At 49.2% G+C, this 12,225-nt stretch overlaps 1 protein-coding gene across 25 annotated transcripts in view; it reads right to left on the bottom strand.

The window, feature by feature from the left end:
- CACNA1D (calcium voltage-gated channel subunit alpha1 D) overlaps positions 1-12,225 on the bottom strand; it is a 477,528-nt gene that overhangs the window by 93,327 nt on the left and 371,976 nt on the right. For all 25 annotated transcript variants that reach the window (XM_054694641.1, XM_054694644.1, XM_054694649.1 and 22 more), the window contains one exon: positions 11,072-11,241. In XM_054694641.1, the coding sequence (XP_054550616.1) occupies positions 11,072-11,241 (170 nt within the window). The remainder of the gene's footprint in view (positions 1-11,071; positions 11,242-12,225) is intronic.

Raw genomic sequence — 12,225 nt, 5'->3', positions numbered from 1 at the left:
GTTCTTGTATTAAATAAATAAATAAATCTTTAAAAAAAAAAAGCAGGGGAGGAGACTCACAGGCTGTTAGAACTGGAAGGGGTTTCTAAGGTGACAGGAACAAACTCTGTGATTTCACAGATGAGAAAACAGATGACTTTGCCTCAGGACACCTGGCTCAGATGTGAGAATGTCTGCCCGCTCTCCACACAAAGCCACACCATCTCTGGGTACACTTAATTAAATATACGGTATACATCATGGTATTAGTATATACTTAAAATTTCACAAATCAGAAAGTTCCAAAAGCCAAGCAAGTCTTATCCATCAGCCTTGGTTTGCTGTTCTAGTGACCTATATTAATCCCTGGAAACCTGGCATACAGATCACTTCCAGGATCACTTTCTCCAGCAAATGGAGAAAATACAAAAATCAAGTTGCTATGGTGACCACTGGGACTTTATAAAAATCTGAACAGAAACCCAAGTAAGTGAAACCATAGGCAAGTGACTGGAGCACAGCCTGTCCCCTAACTGGCTGCCACATACAGGTTGAGTGCTCTGTTCCTTTCAGCATCCACGGAACAGGTGACCAGGCCTCATCAGGCATGCATGCAGAAAGAGCCCTCAGCCCCACCGTGTCCCCTACAGGCGCCGGTTCCTCCAGCAGAGTAAGCAGGGGTCATCTGCCTGGGAAGAAGCTATAAATACTTTCCCCTGCCACATTCCAGGGAATGTTGTGTTTTATTGAGGATTTTTTTTTTTTAAGAAATAAATTTTAAAAGTTTCCAGTGAATCTGGGTGAAATGAGGCGTTAGAACAAGGCTGTCAATTATAATGGGGTTCTGAGTTGCCTCGCAGTTTGCCTGCTGACAATCTCGGGAAGTTTGGGGCTGATGCTTCAAGATCTATTCCAGGTTCCAGGCTCTCTGGGCAGAGCTCCAGGGAAGACCCTTAGGCTTAGAGTGTGGGGCCGGAGTGCAGCTATCGTTGGTGCCATAAAGCCAGACAGCAGCCCAGCATACCAGGACTGCAGACGAGAGTGGTCAAGGCCTGCCCAGAGCCACTCGGGCAGGGGAGTCACTGCGCTTCTCTGTAAGATGCTGCACTGGACCCAGATGCCATCATGGGCAGTGCCATGCCAGTGCCAACACAACTAGCATTTTCACCAACGTATAAACTTTCTTCCATCTACTCTCACTCTGCAAGACAACACACTTCTCAACCAAATCTGCCCCGCCTGTGAATTCTGAGGGAAATCCATCCCCATACATACACACACACACACACACACACACACACACATCCCCTACCCCACCCCCCCAGAGTCTTTGTGTGCCAAACACAAAAATGTTTACATTAAGTGGTATGTCAAAGTCTTAGACCAACTTCCTTCAATCATGGAGGTTCTGAGGTCAAAGATTCTAGAAAACATGTTGGAAGCGCATCTTTGTCAACAGTGATACAGAGATGTCTCTTTTACTACCTGGTTTGCTTATCTAATCTAATAAATAAGCTTTGGGCCTTTTATGTCTGACCTGCTAGAACTGCTGTCAAGAGGAAGCACCCACAGGCTGTCTGCACCAGGGGGTTCCCCTCATCTGCTCCCAGCGTGGCAAGAACAGGGAATATGCAGTGCTGGGAAGCCCCTGCCCAGCCCTCAGGGGAGTACTCGTGGTCCAGCAGCCTGCCCAGGAAAACTGATTCCAAGTCACCTCCAAGGCAGAATGCCCCAGGGAAGAGCAGCAGCCCAAGCGACCTCAGTCAGTCACGGGAGACCAGGGGGCCTGACTAGACCTGGCCCAGAACTCCCCAACCTCCTTCTGGGGACTGTCACAGCTATAGCCTCATTCAAAGATGTCCTGGGTCTCTGAGAGCCTCACTTTGCTTCCCTGAAGAGAGTACTCAGGGGTTTCTCTAAGCATTTTGCTCCATGCCCCAGCAGCCAAAAGCTTCTCACTCTTTCTTTTCAAAGGAAGTGGAGAGGAGGGACTGGTGAAGATACATAGCTGAGCAGCGGGAGTCAGGGCTGCTGTCTCCGGGGACAGGGGATCTGTAGCCAAGATCTTGAGCTTTGATCTTATTTTCATGACCAGTACCATGACACCCCCTGAAGGCACCTGCCTGTGCTGGCCAGTGGTGACATGCTCAGTCATCGCAGACTAACAGTCTCTTGTTGATGTAAAGTCAGGCTGTCTTAGAGAATGCAGGTCAAGGCCAGACCAAGGATTCTGTGTCTAAAGCAAGAACTGAGCCCTGACGATAACTATTTCTGTAAGACGAGTGACGCAAGGAGTAAATTATCCACACACAGTCCCTGCTTCTCCAGTCCCACCACCAAGGTCAGGGGCCTTCCTGGCACTCCTCTGACACGCACACCCCCCATTCCTTCACCAGTCTATAAAAGAGCACCCCTACTCAAAATACAGAAAGTTTCCTGGAAATATTAGGCAGCTTTCTCTCCCTGCAGGTCTCAGAAAACTACGACAGACGCTCAAGGGATCCTTGAAAGTAATGTGGCCCAACCCTACTCAGGAGGCTTGTCCGAGCAGGGTCTTCTCCTCTCCCGGGAACAGGGGCCACGTGTGTTCTCAAGGTAACCAGAGCTGCAGTCCTCCATCAGTGTTTGAAAATGCTTTTGTATTAAGTTCAAGACAACATTTCCTGGGCCTCCCCTGGTGGCGCAGCGGTTGAGCACTGGGTTGCAAAGCTCCCGGCAGTCTCTGCAGCTCTGGTCGATCCCCGGCCACCAGTGAGGGTCCCACATGGCGCGCAGACCTCTCCTGCCAGCCTGCTGCTCCCCTCAGCAGTGTACTTCGTCAGTCTGCCTATTCTGTTCCCCACTCCGACTCTGGTGAATTCTCTCACCCTCCCGCGCTTCTGACTATACCCAGTGCTTGTATAAATAAATAAATAAATCTTTAAAAAAACAAAAAGGTATTTAAGACATTTCCTGCTTAGTTGAAGATGATTTTCCTGCAAAGGCCTCCAGGGGCTGCATCAAGCCCAACCTGTTCTTCACAAATGCTATATAAACGTGAAAGCCGAATAAGCCACCCTGGGTCTGCCCTAAACTTGCTGCCTAGCCTCAGGCAGGTTCCAGCTCCTTGGGGGCCCCTGTATGCTGTGAATGCCAACGGGCTTATACCTGACACCCCCCATACCTTTCCCCATTCAGGTCTTCTGATGTTACAGCCTTCAGGCAAACCATCCCTGATGCTTCCAAGTCTATGCCCAGAACCCCTGTGCTCAGTATGTCCACAGGTGGCAGAGGCGACTCCTTAAAATATGTGCAACATGTCCTCTCTGCTCTCAGCACTTGCTGGCCCTCAGTCTGAATCTCCTCAAACGACTTGCTCCAGAATCATCTGGCCCAGGCTAGTCAGGTGGCAGCTGCTAGGGAGGTAGTGCCGGGGTGGAACTCCTTGCTGCTGTGGAGCCACAGTGGAGACCTGGGTAGGCAGGGCCAGGTGCCAGCTGTTTCCACAACTGCCCTGCATGGAGTGGCCTAAGGCTTCTGATGGGGGCCAGGGTTTAGCACTACTTCCCACATGAGCCCCTTCACATTCTCATTTGCAAACCCAAGTGCCCCCAACTCTTTGTATCCTGGAAGTGTATTCTTAACTTCATTCTTGAAACTGGCACTACCAGCTTTAACATGGTCTGAGGCCAAACCAGTCAGAGGATGGAAGACCAAGAAGCCATTTGAAAAATGTAACCTGGAAAAAAAATCAATCAAGTAACATCACTGGAATTTCTAAACAGTTTAGATTAAAAAACATCATTTGGGGAAAAGTGTTTAAAACGTCTGTCTTCCAGTCTAAGAATATTCATGCTGAATTAAAATAAATTTTGAGTTGGTTCAGCTGCTTCTTTAAAAGGTACTGTTCAAACAAGAAGGAAATTGAATGCTGTCTTGGCAAAAACACACATTGTGGGGCAAGACAAGAAGAAAACAACAGAATCAAGTTTCAAAGAAATCGAGCAATGAAAACATAGGCATCTTACAAACACACTACATGCACTTCACACCATGCCTAGGTGTAAGGAGAGAGCGTCAGAGATCTTGGGAAAGTCTCTGAAGAGAAAGTTCAGTCTCAGTCATTTACCGTGATCTTTAGCCCTGCGTTGGCGAAAGCAGCAAAACTTCCTTTTCTTCTTATCCTCTTTAAGCAAGTCGGCCACAGTAATCCCTTCAGGTTGAACACAGGCAATTTCATTACAATCCAGTAGAGGGCAGCAAGAGCAATGCAAACAAGGCTGAGGACCAGGGCAGCCACATCCATGAGCTCTGGCGCACAAAACTTGACACTGTCCTCCCCTGATGCAGAAATCTACAGTAGTTGACGTACAAAACACCTGTCTTGTGGAACCTGTGCTAAACAGTCAACCAACTAATCTGCAACCAACTAAGCTAAGGACAGTTTCCAGGACTTGGCCTCCATCTAGGAAGGGTGTGGAGGAGATACACTTCAGTGGAGTCAGTAGTCTAGGTACTGCCCAGCTGTGATTGTCCAGCCCATGCTTCTTTTGGGGGCAGGACACACGGGGGTGACAAAGGTGGGTTCTGGATAGACCATGCTTCATACCCCTTCCACTTATTGGTTAGATGACAGTGGAGAGGTTACTTGACTTTGAAAAAGCCTTTGTTCCCTCACTTGAAAGATGTTAAGAATAGCCAGACCTGCACTTCACAAGGTGTTGGGAGAGATAACTGCACATCTGGTAAGACCAGTAATGAGCCCAGCTGTGACAACTGTTACCATGACTACTCCAAACTCCCACACAGCTCTGATGCTCAAGAAAAATGACTCTGGGGTCGCCAACCTCCTCCAGCTCTGTGATAAGATGGCACTCCGGGCTGGCTAATCTTTGTAGAGATCACACACCCTGGGGAAAGAACTGCAGGGGCAGAGTGGGGCAGCAGAAGGGATGCTGAGCAGGCAAGTGTGTAGGGGTGGTGGGTATGCACACATCACTGGTGGGAATGCAGACAGGTGCCACCTGGCATAATATGCCTCCGGCATCTTCTTCAACCGCAAAACCCTTTCTGGTAATCTCTCTCACAAAGAAGCGTGTGAGTATGCCCACAGGTTCAGGCATCTATGGGGATCAATGATGGCTGGTGTGTGGACTATGGCAGAATCTGGGTTCAAATCCCGTCTTTGCCAATTGACAGTCGTGTGGCCCTGGGCAATTCTTGACATCTTTATGCTTCAGAGTCCTCATCTGACAAGTTTTTGTCTGAGAGCTGAGTTAGGAATAAAGGATTAATGTACCTTTAGAACTGAGTCTGACACATACGAAGCTCTTGATAAATGTGAGATATTATTCTGTGTCCTTTCACTCACTGTATACTCAATGGGAGCTTGTGTGGGTGACAAAGACTGTGCCAAGTGACAGTGACACCACAGAGAGCAGAAAACAAACACTGCTCCTGCACCCAGGGTGTTCAGTCTCAGACAGTCACACACATAAGCACAAAGCTGCAACTCTGACATTTGCTATACGGCAGAGGTTCATGTGCTACTGAGTATACAGTCCACTTTGCCAGCTTTTACAAGGCAATTTATTGAAAAGGGCTAAAATGTTGTTTAAGAAGCGATGCACGGCACCCAGTTCAGGTAAGTGGCAGGACTGTCTGTGGCAGCTGACATTCTGGCGGGGCCTGTGAACATGGGTACAGTCAGAAATTCTGACCCACACATTAAGGGGGAAAAGAACAGGCCCCAAGCAGCCACACCTGAGATCCTCTAGGGTTTTCTCTGTCACTTTACGTATTTTGAAATGATACTAATTTTTGACAGTGAATAAATATTACTTTTGTAATTTTTTAATTTAAATTTGGGGTTATATTTTTGTTCCTCCATATATGCACATGTTCCACTCACCTTCCACCGAACCGCCTGTACCCACACCCCATCCGCTTCCTCTCCACCGCCTCCTCATTCTCCCTTGGTTCCCTCTGGTAACCATTAAATTCTTTCACTAAGTCCAAGGTTTATACTTGCTATATTTTTCCTGTGTTCCTTTTTTTGGTTATTTATATTCCACAGATGAGTGAAAGCATCCAATATCTACCTCTCACTTTCTAACTTATTTCATTTAACATTTTGAGGTCCATCCATTTTGTCTCAAAGTTCACTATTTCATATTTTTAACAGCTGTATAGTATTCCCCCCTGTATTTTAAATATATTAAAAACAAACACAGAACTCTGACTTGGGACTCCCATACCTGGTGGGCATTCCTGCTCCCTCCTGATCCCCACGCTGGGATGACCATCCCTCAATATATCTCTCACCAGCACTAGGAGGCCTACTCAGAGTGGAGGAGGGCCCTCTGAACTCCCCCACTGCCCCTCCCATACACAGCAGAGCCAAGGTCTCCCACCAACCCAGACACCAGAACTTCCCGCTCTGCCTTCCCACCTCCAGCAGCCTCTCCAGGGGCCACTGACCTGGACACACAATTGCCACAGAACCTGCTCTAGCTGCTGCTGTGTGCTTCACAGTTTCTAATAGAATGTTTTCAATTTTAAACTTACACCTTGAGGTGGTTTATTGTGCAAAAGTAGTTTTATAAATCAAATTTTAAAGACACAACCTTTTAAAATAGGGCCAGCAAGTTTCTGTGCTTCATGCTTGTGCAGTTATGCTATTCCTAGTCATCTGACTACCCCCAGATCAAATACAGCAGTCAAAAGCAACCAGGCTGCCTGTGAGAAAGGGAGGTACTGGCTATGACAACGTTGTGCACAAAGATCTGGGGAGGCAGTGTCCTGGGGCAGCAGGCAGGGATAGTGCTTATGGCCACCAGGACCACCAACAAGAGGAGACAGGTTCTTCTCTGGTCAAGCTGCGGTTTCAGGTACCCCCTCCCCTTCTTTGGGCACCAGATATCCCCACTTCAGGGATTACTGATCACTAATAGTTCCCTCAGTGAAACTGCCCTGCTTTTCTGGCCCGAATTTTAAAATGAGCTCCCTTTAAAATGATTTCATTATTTTTAACGGTATTTTTTAAGACTAATCACTGACAATGAAAAGAGTTGAAAATAGAATTTTAGACTTCCAGATTTTAATGGCCCTAGAAAAACTCCATTGTTAACTCAGAAGCAGCTGCATACGTCTAAAAAATCACTTCGCGATTTGGCAGGGTTTCTTAAGAAACTTGAAGCTCAGCAAAAAGTTAAATAAAGTATTCTTGAAAATTTCCCAAATGCTCAGGAACTAATTTCCAAGAGAATTTTGTCCATGCACTTATTTGTGTGACACCAGCTTTCTAACAGCGAGTTTATGGAACTGACATTTTGAATAGTGAGAGAATGCACAAAGCTAGCGCTACCTGCCACTTCAGGCAAGCAGACAGCTCGGCTAGGGACCTGGCTGCCTGTCCTTTTGTTTTCTCTCAAGAGAGACCCTGGACAAGTCTAGTACGCAGTGTGACAGCATCCAGGAGTCCCCAATTCTGGCTTCACATTGGAACCTCCAGGGAGCTGTCAACAAAGTCAGGCCTGGCCCCACCACAGACTGACTCTCCTTGTGGAAGTGGGGAACGTCCCCAGAACACACGTGCTCTCCCCAGTGACTGTCATGGACAGCCAGAGATGGGCACCGCAGATTCAGACAGTGACATTTTGGTAGATCAGAGAGAAAAGGCAATATGAGCACATCTTCAGATACTTGTTTTGACATCTGTTCTCTGACAGCAAGTATTGACAAGCTAGAAATGGTCTTGAAGCATCGGAGGCCGTGCTTCCAAATCTTGAAAGTGATGGAGTCAACAGCTTTGTTTGCCATGAGGCATGAGAACCTTATGGTTTCTGAAGGGAAAAGTTCTAAAAGGGTCCTCACCCTGAGGCTGGTTAGAGGTCTAGTCGAATCTGTAAAAATTATTCTATTTAGGTCAAGCATGCTGGTCATCAGACCAAGATAGCAAGTGCTCTTGCGTCTGTGAAGACTCAAGTTTTCAAACATTTAATCCTCATGACCACCTTATGGGCAAATATCTTTATCCCTTTCTTGCAGACAAGGAAACTGGGGTTCAGAGATGCTGGGTGATGTGCTTAACACTCATGTCCAAGTTTTAAGCTGCAAAACTCATCCACAATCAACTCCAGAGGAGGTGTCAGAATGCCCTCCAGCCCTGCCCAGCCCCTGTGGGCACATGACTATACAGGCTGCTGTCAATGCTTCTGACACTCGCCTTTGTTCCTCGAAGCTAGTGCTGGCCATCAGGAAGGGCTCTCACACTGTCCCTTAATCCCTCGATGACTGAGGGGACAGGGCCCTAAGCTATCCAGGGCCCAGCTGAAGGGGCATTAAGTGGATCATCGTCAGGCAACATGGATAAGGCAGGAACCCAAGCAATGCCTCTCCCTCCCCTGGATAACACAGAAGGGCTGAGAGTAGGCTGTGTGGACATGGATCTCACACACCCAGGGAGGACAATGGCATGGGCAATGCCCACAATTCACTGCCTGCTACCAGATGATAGTGACCAGACCTGGAGTGTGCCGGTGGTAAATCAACCACTGTTTGGTAAGAGGACCATATGAGCCTCTTTAGGTCTGCTGTGCTGTGCTGTGCAGCAGAAAAGACATGGTCGGGAATGTTCCAGAAATAGTGAAGTTTTATGAAGGCTGGAGCTCCAGTTACAAAGTGACTTCTGAGAAGACACAACTTTTAAAGGGACTTGTTTTCTTTCCTTGATTTGTGACCTTTGCACCCTGCTCAAGTCATTTTCTCATCCTGAAAAGCATCTCAGACCTCGGAGCTTGGTGGGAACACTAGCTTGCCCATGAGCCATCCTCGCATTCCCAGAAGACAGCATCACTGTGTCCTCTGGGCTTCCTCGCAGATGCTGGCCCTTGATTATCTTCCTGCTTGTCTATCCTGTCAACGCTTAGGCACTGCCTCTCCACCTGCCCTCCACGGCCAGGTCTCCAAAGGCAGAGGCAGCAACTTCATCAGATCTTTCCAGACAGTGGCAGGACATAGGACATGTTGGGGACCCTCAGGACCCCAGAAGACCATGCAAGTCCAATGAAAATCCCTACTCCTCAAGTCACCGGTCAAAAAAAAAAAAAAAAAAAAACTGCTCCCCAACTACCAATAATGGCAGCACTGGCAGGATGGGATCGCTGTCTCTTTCCAAAGGTGGAGCAACGTGGAGACAAAAGGCCATCAGGATGCAAAAGGGTCCCATCAGCTCCCTACAGCACACACCCAAGTGCCAAAGGAATACTTTCACAGGTTCACACGCAAGATGTTGCTCACCGGGCAGGAAAAGGAAAAGAGCAGGATCCCCCAGGCTGCACGTAAGGGCTTGCTGCCAGGCATGCTGTAAGCACAGAAGCTCCAGATAGGTCATGGGGGTTCAGGCTGGCTCACATGATCGGGGAGAGCTGTGCTGCAGACAGACACTGTTCTCACACCTAGCCACCTGGAGGACACCTCAAGAGTGGAGATCAAACAGCCGTCCACTTATAAACCCTGATCTCATCGTTGACACACAGTAGCCCTAGAAACCCTCCTGGTTTCCTAATCCTCCTCCTGGGAGGTAACCCAGCTTCCTCCTTGCTGCAACAGAGGCTGTTTGCTTTGGGAGGGAGCAAGGAGAGGCAGGCCTATATCCCGCTGGCCTTCTTAGCACACAGTACTTAGCATACATGGACAATAGTATACGCCCGCAAACATAGCAATTCTCGTCCCCACTGAAGCAAGACTCACACACAGCTGGGCTGGAAGGAACCTAAAGGCCACCTCAGGCAACAATCCCCTCCAACATGGTCTCTCAGCCAACACACAGCATCGCCTGCACAGCAGGCACTATGGTGCCACCCACCCTCCCTGCTTCATGGCACCCTGACCCACATACCTGCTGAGCTCCAGCCACACCACCCACCCACACTTCCTCCCAAGACCTGCATTAGCCTGATACCCAAGCCTTGAATTTGTCCTCCTTGTGCCACTGCCTTGGGTCAGGAAGTTTTTCCCGACCCTGTTCTCAGCTGTGACAGAGCTTGGTCACTGCCTCCATAGTTCTTTCCCCCTGCGGCCAGCCCTTCCTCCTCTGAGCCATCCAGCACAATGTCTGCTCCTCACGTGACCTGCATCTGTTTGTCTGCAGGCCTAAAAGGAGTGCTGTGTCCTATCCATCTCAGCAGTCCTCCCGACATCCAGCTTGCTACAAGAAGGGGAAGCTAGTGGCTGCATAGCCTGGAGGGCCTCTGTTCAAGGGGGGCTTACCCCCTTCCATGAGGTGGGCCTCTCAGATGGGCATGATTCCTTGAGTATATTCTTGGTCTTTATTACTGACCATTCTGCAGTAGAAGCAAATCACAAACATCCTAGTCAAATCCACGGCTGAAAGTCAATCCCCACTTTTACCTGATACAAGACGGCCTCAGAGAAGAGAAAGAGCACACCTGAGGGAAAGCATTTATGCCAAAAGGCACCTCGGTTGACAGTGGTAATTCATTCCAGGGGTTGAGTGAGCAAGCTCCGGGCCTCCTCACTGCAGAGAATGCCCTCGGGTGCCGAGCATCACAGGTGGGACACCAGGTGGGTGGTTCCCAAGCAGCCATGCAGACCCGCAAGGCTCCTAACACTGCCCAGATGGTAAACCAGTCCCTCCCCAGACCTGACGGGCCAGGCATTTGGCTTCCAGGGCGAGCACAGTGGGAGCCACTGCTGATGGCAGAAGGTTGGAGAGGGCCCTGCTCTTCTGGTCCAACAAGCCTGCCCACTCTTAAGTAGAGGAATCCAACTTTGCCTGCTGAGGCACAAAGTGAAATGCCCTAGCAGGCCTTGTACTTACACAGAAGGGGATTCCCAAACCCCCAAGGTGAGTCTGGTTAACTTTCCTCAACCACCAGGCTACAAAGACTATACACAAATCTAAGCCCGAACCTCAGACGGAAATTCAGGGTCAGTATAAATGTGCTTGTTCTCTCGGATATGCAGGCAGAAGGAGCCGGATGGCTGAGGGGGCATCACCTCACAAGCTGGGTTGGAGGTAAGAAGCACTGGGCCAGGCGTCGGAATCTCACACCCGTTTCTCGTCAAGAGCAGGGAGGGGGCTACATACTATTTCGTTTGCTTTCCTCTCCACCTTCTTCCTCATTCTCAGGATCGATATCTTCTGCTTGAGTAATCCAATCCAAGTAGCCCTTTAGATCCTCTTCGAGCTGCTGCTTCTCCCGGAGCTTCTGGAAATCTCCCCGCGCTTTAGCCTTCTCTCTTTCTTTTGAGAATTCTCTGGGGGAGGCAAAGAGGACAAGCACATGTCAGGACACCCTCTGGGATGCAGTCTCGTGGCAGGACACAGGGTGCTGAGTACAGCCACACGAGCACAGCAAAAGGCCACATACGTGGACAGGACAGAGGACAGTGTCTCCCCAAGCAAGACTGTGGGTGTCAGAGTTGCAGAGACCACACCAACACACATGCATTGTTCCTCAGACGTGAACTTCCCTCAGCATATTAGTGACCCCCAAGGAGCCTGGGCCCAAGCCACAAGTGCTGTCAGGGCAGGCCTCTCGAATCCCCTCACCAGGGGCCTGGACTCGGATGCCCCACCTCCCCCAGAGCTTCCTCAGAGAGCCAGCCTCACACTTCAGAGAGAAGGGACCAGGAGAGCCAAGCTGCAGTCAGAGAGAGCACCAAGTTTAGGGCTTCTGCGGTACGCTCAGATAAAACTTAGCCTTCCTCTGGCATCCTGACCTCTTTGTTCAAAGCAAGAGCCCTGAGGAGAAAGTGGTTCTTCTGGGCACCCACACCAGGCACCACACCCCACCACCTGCATGTCCAGCCAGATCACTGGCAGGGGCAGGGCAGACCTACTTCCAGACCCGTTCTCCCTTCCCAGACCCGAAACAGCACTGGGGAAGCACTACGGTTTTCTTAACCCATACTTCTTGCCATGATCTTGCCCCCTAAAGTATTTCCTGTAGGAGGTGAAGAGGCATTATGATTTGTTGCCCATTTATGGGAACACCTGCCCTGGAACGGCCCTGGCACATGTGTTGTTCCCAACCGTTCGCTGTGTACCTTTCATATCTGCCATCCTATATCTGTGCACACGTACAGAATTCCACATTTGCTCAGGCAAGTCTGAGAGTCAGGTGGATGTTTTCCCGATTTTCATATACAAGGAACCATCTGTATTTCCAACCGTGAATTGTCATAGGAGCCAAGATATCTGAGTTAAGGGTTTATTAAGTAAAGTTGCAAAGCTGCTAA

This window comes from Talpa occidentalis, unplaced genomic scaffold (genome assembly GCF_014898055.3).
Source record: "Talpa occidentalis isolate TD23 unplaced genomic scaffold, MPIMG_talOcc4v2.1 talOcc4.10, whole genome shotgun sequence".
Classification (NCBI taxonomy): domain Eukaryota; kingdom Metazoa; phylum Chordata; class Mammalia; order Eulipotyphla; family Talpidae; genus Talpa; species Talpa occidentalis.
This window is presented reverse-complemented; position numbering and strand designations above follow the sequence as displayed.